At 45.3% G+C, this 7,095-nt stretch overlaps 1 protein-coding gene across 1 annotated transcript in view; it reads right to left on the bottom strand.

Moving 5' to 3' along the window:
- LOC116400962 (A disintegrin and metalloproteinase with thrombospondin motifs 2-like) overlaps positions 1-7,095 on the bottom strand; it is a 22,090-nt gene that overhangs the window by 9,485 nt on the left and 5,510 nt on the right. The window contains 11 exon segments of the mRNA XM_031879086.1: positions 58-147; positions 226-371; positions 563-676; positions 1,576-1,708; positions 1,815-1,958; positions 2,134-2,239; positions 2,644-2,797; positions 3,457-3,540; positions 4,594-4,677; positions 4,781-4,887; positions 6,136-6,316. Coding sequence (XP_031734946.1) covers positions 58-147; positions 226-371; positions 563-676; positions 1,576-1,708; positions 1,815-1,958; positions 2,134-2,239; positions 2,644-2,797; positions 3,457-3,540; positions 4,594-4,677; positions 4,781-4,887; positions 6,136-6,316 — 1,343 coding nt within the window.

A 7,095-nucleotide genomic window follows, 5' to 3' on the forward strand; every position in this document is an offset into this window, starting at 1 on the left:
ACACACACACACACACACACACACACACACACACACACACACACACAATCTACTGACCTGAAGTCAGTCAGAGGTGGACACTCTTCTTGGCTGCACTTCTGGAACTCGAAACTGTTTCCGAAGCAGGTGCGCCCCCCATTGGTTGGACTGAGAACAACAACAGGTTAAGCGTCTGATTGGTGGCTTTGGTCTGTGACATCATCAGATGATTGACAGCTGACTCACGCTGGAGTGTCACAGCGTCGGGCCCGAAACCTGACCCCGCCCCCGCAGGTCCTGGAGCAGCCGCCGAACGGACTCCATGTTCCCCAGCCGCCATCTTGTCTCAGCAGGTTGGGGGTCAACTTCATGCAGAAACCCTTAAAACAGTGCTGCAAAGAGACAAAGGTTAGCGTAGCTTAGCATAAAGACAGGAGGCAGGGGGACATTGCTGAATTAAAATATATAGTTTCAGCCTGTTAGCATGCTAACATGCTAATGGTCAGCAGGTATCATGTTCACCATCTTAGTTTTAACCTGTTAGCATGCTAAGATGCTATGTCTGACCTGGAGGTGTCCTCACCTTCCCCGGTCCACACTTGGTCCCGTCCAGCGGAGGACCTTTCTTGGTCTTACAGTAGAACGGGTTGTTGTAGTCGCTGCACCACAGCTGTTTACAGGGTTCAAGGTTGGAGTACTGGGGACAAAGATGACATCATAGTAACTCTGATGTCATCAAACGTGTCACATCCTGAACAGATGTGTCTTCAACAACACATGTGATGAGAACAGTGGACTAAAAACAGGACGGTTCATTGTCTCCAGATGTTTTCTATGGAGACAAACTCAGTTCTACTGAAGATGGATGATACGGGGACGGAGAGACAGAGAGACAGACACAGACAGGTCAGAGAGACAGACATACTGACAGAGAGAGAGACGGAGAGAGAGACAGGCAGACAGAGAGAGAGACCAGGGACGTGCGGTCAGGGGAGGCAGAGCCTCACCTGTCATCATGAAAAGTAAAAAACAAATAATAATAAAATTAAAAAAAATAATATTTATCTACTGATCTGTGCTATAAATATAAATGTAATTTCCATGTAAAATGTGAGAGCCCACGGGTTGGGTTCATGCTTGTTCAAATATCTAAGCTTAAACAGGGAAATATGACCAAATCAACAGCAATTCAACGGCGGACAGGAAAAGTAACTTTCTTTGTATGTGTTTGTTGTTCTGTTTAGAAATCCGTGGTTGTTACACAGATTATCGCGGGATCTCGCGCTCCGCTTCTGAAAACAGGTTGGTGAGGTTCGCCAGCCACGAACCTCACCGCACGTCACTGAGAGAGACAGACAGGTCAGAGAGACAGAGAGAGAGAGAGAGAGAGAGAGTCAGACAGACAGACATACACACAGACAGAGAGAGAGAGAGACAGACAGAGCGAGAGACAGACAGTGAGACAGACAGACAAACAGACAGAGAGACAGAGAGTCAGACAGACAGACATACATACAGACAGACTAACTGCAGTACAGAGAGACAGACAGGCGGAATGACAGACAGACAAACAGATACACAGACAGACAGACATACTCCAGTACAGAGGCTGTATCCTGGTCCGAAGTCAAAGCGACACTGTTGGTCCAGTGAGTACTGAAACCCTGGTAACTGAGGCTGAGCCGGCCAATCGTGGTTGAACGGGTCGTCACGGAGACAGTCGTAGGTACTGGAGAGACAGACAGAGAGTCAGACAGACAGAGATACAGACGGTGTTCTGGTTCAGGTGGTAGATGTACAATGAGTGTACATGTAGTATTACTTGTAGTACTCACTGCAGGTACTTGTGCAGCTCCCTCCAGCTGCAGCGGGACCAGTGGTACTGATGGAAGGTGGCCTGAACCCTCGGGGACATGATGCTGCCCAACGGCACGTCGTCAGCACAGTCATTGGCCTCTCCGTCATGCTCCATCCCTAACCTGAGAGAGACAGACAGGTAGAGAGAGAGAGAGAGAGAGAGACAGTCAGTCATTGGCCACCTAGAAGTATTGGACACCTGGAAGTCACAATCATCTCTACGTGGACACCTGGAAGTCTCTATTGCTGAGAGCCATATTAATGTGCAGTTAGTGTAAATGTGTGTTTGTGTCTCACACGTGTCCCATTTCATGAGCAGCTACAAAGGCCGAGGAAAACCCGTCTTCAAAGACGAGGACGCAACTCCGATGCAGGTGACACATTCCTGTAACTGGAGCATAACCTACAGAGAGAGGGCAGATGTCAGGTAAATGGTGTTCGTAGTAGTACTTGTGTTATTAGTGGTACTATTAGCAGTAGTACCCTGCATACCAAGGCAGCCAAATTGTGTTAGTACTAGTACTTAAAGCAGTAGAGGTAGTATTATTACTACTTCCCTTCTTTTTCGGATGGGACGAACTCCTCATCAGGTAGATGTTGTTAGTTGGAGTACTTGTAGTATTAGTGGAGGTATTAGCAGAAGTACCCTGCATGGCGAAGGTAGAAAGTGTTAGCGGTTGCAGTATTTGTAGCTTTACTAGTAGTATCATCAGTACTTCCCTGCATGCCGGAGGAGGCCTAGCTCCTCCTCGGGTAGAAGATGGTTTTGAGTACTTGTAGTATTAGTGGAGGTATTAGCAGAAGTACCCTGCATGCCAGAAGGGCCAAACTCCTGCCTGGTCAGGTAGATGGTGTGGTCGTGCTGCTCGGCGTGATTCTGCTCCCGGTGCTGGAGATACGACCATCCACAGACGTTCTCCAGGCTCTTCTGAGGGTTCCCCACAGAGATCAGCTCCTGGGACTGATGGACGGACACTGGTGTTTGTTTTTGATTCCCCCGAGCATAAATGCAGGGTGTTAATGTGCGAGTATGCGAAAAGTACTTAAAACTGGACTCAACAAATACTAATCTTTTGAAGCAAACACAAAATTGCATTACAGTGGTGACCAGAGAGGTGTATCGTCTACGTGGAAACCTGGAAGTCTTTATCGTCTCTATGTGGACACCTGGAAGTCTTTATCATCCCTCCGTGGACACCTGGAAGTCGCTATCGTCTCTACGCGGACACCTGGAAGTCTTTAGCCTCCCTACGTGGACACCTGGTAGTCACTATTGTCCCTAATTGGATGCCTGGAAGTCACTATTGTCTCTACGTGGACACCTGGAAGTCTTTATCGTCTCTATGTCGACACCTGGAAGTCGCTATCGTCTCTACGCGGACACCTGGAAGTCTTTAGCCTCCCTATGTGGACACCTGGAAGTCACTATCATCCCTACGTGGACACCTGGAAGTCGCTATCATCCCTACGTGGACACCTGGAGGTCTTTAGCCTCCCTACGTGGACACCTGGTAGTCACTATTGTCCCTAAGTGGACGCCTGGAAGTCACTATTGTCTCTACGTGGACACCTGGAAGTCACTATCGTACCAGAAACCTTCATCAGCTTTGAGTTTAGTACCTTTGATGGAGACAACATGATGATTCTGACCAGAACAACGTTGATGTTGGTGCCCAGAGAATGATCCTGATAGATCTCATTAACCTGAAAACAGACAGAGAGAGCTGCTGTAAATATATTGAACCATCTCCAGCCATCTTTTCTAAATTTGGGGAAATGCAAGAACATTAACCCCAAATTTCTACCTTTTCATTGGTAGGGGGGGGGGGGGTCCTGTTGAGTGTCGCACAGTACCAGTTCATGATAAGGCAAAGATAACAGTAAATCAGGGCCCCCCTGTCCTGGGTCCAAACTTGGCAGGGTTCAAAGGTGATTGTTTCACACCTGGTGGGGGGCCTCAACTCAAGATCAAAGAAAGGTCAGGTGGACTGGACCTCTCGGCACATTTGTGATTGGTGCTCAAGGTATCGATGGACCTTTTTTTAGGGTGCATTGTTGGACGTCCAGATGTTGGCTGTTTCCTGTCTTACACTGATGTCCTCCTGTGTCCTGCTGTCCTTTCTAATGAGGCAAAGCTCTCCACAGACTCAAGCAAATCCAAACATGTTGTGAGGCTGAACTAGGAACATCTGGCTGAGGCTTCGTACCTCCCACCTCTAGAAGAACATTTCCTGAGGCTCATCACTCTTTGTTGTGGTGGCGCAATGACCCACAAGGATAAAAGGAAGTCGATGAAGTATAAAACTGAAAAAGAAAACCTTCCAGTCTCAAAAGACTAGGACACACCTGAGTCAGAGAGGTAAAGAGGCCAGATGGACTGCAGCTTCTGAGAGGGATGAGTTGGATAATAATACAGCCGGACTTCTCTCTGGTTCTGGTGACGGAGGTTGTTGAGATGCGATATCAAAGAGCCAGGACTGGATTACATTCACACTGAGATGCAGAAGGTTCTGGTTCATGGGTGATCAGGGATGGAGGTTCCCCCTTTTTTGGTTTGTATGGAGGTAAATCTGGGAAACCTTATCTCTGGTGAACCAGTTCTTTACTGCAGGGGTCATGGGAGTTTGACCATCCGGTCTACATGAGCTTTGTGGATTTGTACATGATTAGCTCATCTCTGAGTTTACCTTCCATCAACAGGTACAACAAGACTCACCTACATTTACCACTGAAATACAAATGTGTGTTTTCACTCACTATGTTCATGAGTGTCAGAAGATATTTCTGAATGTGATCTCGGCCGTGGAAAAGAAGAACAGAATAATCCACAGCCAACAAAACCTGGAAGAGGAAAATAGTTTGAACAAGTTCAGTAAAATCTACATTCTAATCCAACCTCTATGTTAAACATTTCATTAACCATTAAGTTAAACAGTTCATTAACCTCTATGTTAAACAGTTCAGCCTCTTCAATGTAGCGTCTTCGTCGAGCTGATCTGGATCCGGACCACATCACATTCTGGTTCCAGTCCAGAGAACCTAAAAGAGGACCTGCAGAAGAACAAAAGAGTGATCTCAGTGTCCGTATAAAACTGAGGGGTTCTGTTTTTACTGAGCTGATGTTCGTCCAGTAAGTCTCCCTTTGCTTTTCCATTGTCCAGGACGATCGTCCAGGAGACCGTCCAGGACGACGGTACAGGACGACGGTCCAGGAGACCGTCCAGGAGACCGACTAGGACGACGGTCCAGGACGACGGTCCAGGACACCGTTCCAGGATGACCATCCAGGAGACCGTCCAGAAGATTGTCCAAGACAACCTTCCAGGACATCGTCCAAGACAACCGTCCAGGATGACCATCAAGGAGATCGTCCCGGAGACCGTCCAAGTTGACCTTCTAGGAGACCGTCCAGGAGTCCGGCGCCATGTCCCAAGAGGACGTAAACATTGACATTTTGTCACGTGACTCGTGAGTCAAGTTATTGACAGAAAGAAGGAAGATGAACAGAACAACAGAGAATAAGTACGTTCATGATCGTTTCTCTCTGGATTCACATTTATTTGTATCTTTGGTTCCAACAACACTGATGTTCTGTAAAACTGTTGATGTGTTTCATCCACTAATACCTCCTCAGATTTAATCCTGCTCATATGGATGTTGTGTTTATGAAAACGTGACATCAGACCCTCTGATGTCACTCTGTATGAGTTGAGCTGAGGTGAAAGAATACACGCTCCTCATTGGCTGAAGCTGTTTTGAGGACAAACAGATGTCAGCGACCGAGAGGACAAACGATTCAGGAGCTGAACTATCCATCAACTCTGAGTCCAAAACCTCCAAAACCTCCAAAACCCTGAGACTCTGAAGCTCGGACTGCCACGTTGCAGTGTGTGTGTGTGTGTCTCTGCCAAGTTTCCTGGAACTATTTCTCTCTTTTCAGTTTGATTCTTTCCTTCTGCAGAAACACAGCAGATATTTTTCAGCAGCTTCACCGTCTTTTGGTTCCATTGAAGCTACACTGAATAATGTTACTATTATTTTATAATATTCTCATTACATCCCGACAGGAATCAATAAAATAAATCAAATGACAAAACATAAAATAATCTGAAGAGTCTTAGGACAGCAAGAAGCCTGTTTGTTTTAATTAGATTTTATATTTGAGTTTCTTAATTCAAAGCGAACCTCCATGTTTGTTTACAACGAGGTCAACATGGTCACGTGATCACCAGGTGTGTTCGGGTCAATGAGGTAAATAAAGTTAGTTTGTGTTGATGAAGTCAGCTGACTGTGACTCACCTCGGACGAAGTCACCAGCTGTTTGATGGACGGCTTCAGTTTGATTGACAGCCGGTTCTTTTTTGATGATCGCCGAGGAGCGATAGATGATGTGCCGTCTTCCTCCTTCCTCCTCTCTCCTCCTCCAATGATCCAGCGGCTCGATGAAGAACTCCTCCTGACTCGTCCGGATCACACCGGCCTGCAGACACAGAGAGAGAGAGAGCTGTCAATCAAACATCCAGAACTCAGCTGCTCAATGAGCTTAATTTATAAAATCATACTTCAACACTGAGTCACAGTTCAGCTTGAGCAATATTACAGCGTGAAAAAAAAAATCTGAATAAAAAATAAATAAAAACAATAAAAAGTCAGAATAGAAAAATAAAATATAAAAAAAGAATTCAGAATTTGTAAATAAATACAATAAAAACTAATTATTCATTGACTCTGTTTGTGTGGAGGTGTTCCTGTTATTGTGTCCACATATAATCAGTGGGACAGGTCGTTGTTGCTTTAAGTCACATCAGCGGCTGCAGCAGGAAAATATTCCTCTTTTCTTTCTTTAAACACCTCTCGTCTTTCCTCCACATCTGGTTTCAATCAGCTCGTGCTGGAAAAAGATAAAGTTGTACACAAACGCTCAGCTTTAACAGAGTTAAAGTGTTTCAGGTCGACTCGTTTTACAGCGTTTGGTTTGTGAAATCCTTTCTACTCTCACATGAATCTACTGTTTCTCTTCTGATGTCTGACTTCACATTAAAATATGTTTTTATTCGTGTTAATTTGAAAACATTCATGTTGATTGAATTGTCAAAAAAACATCTTGTGATTATTATTGTTGATCTTTTTTTTCATCAGTTAAATGTACAATTCTTCTGTTATGATATTCCTCTTCCTCCTCACAGAGGAAGCAGTATAACAGTGAAACAATCAAAGAATGAAACAGTGAAACAATGAAACAGTGAAACAGTAAAACAA

This window comes from Anarrhichthys ocellatus, unplaced genomic scaffold (genome assembly GCF_004355925.1).
Source record: "Anarrhichthys ocellatus isolate YVR2014 unplaced genomic scaffold, GSC_Weel_1.0 scaffold226, whole genome shotgun sequence".
NCBI classification, from domain to species: Eukaryota; Metazoa; Chordata; class Actinopteri; order Perciformes; family Anarhichadidae; genus Anarrhichthys; species Anarrhichthys ocellatus.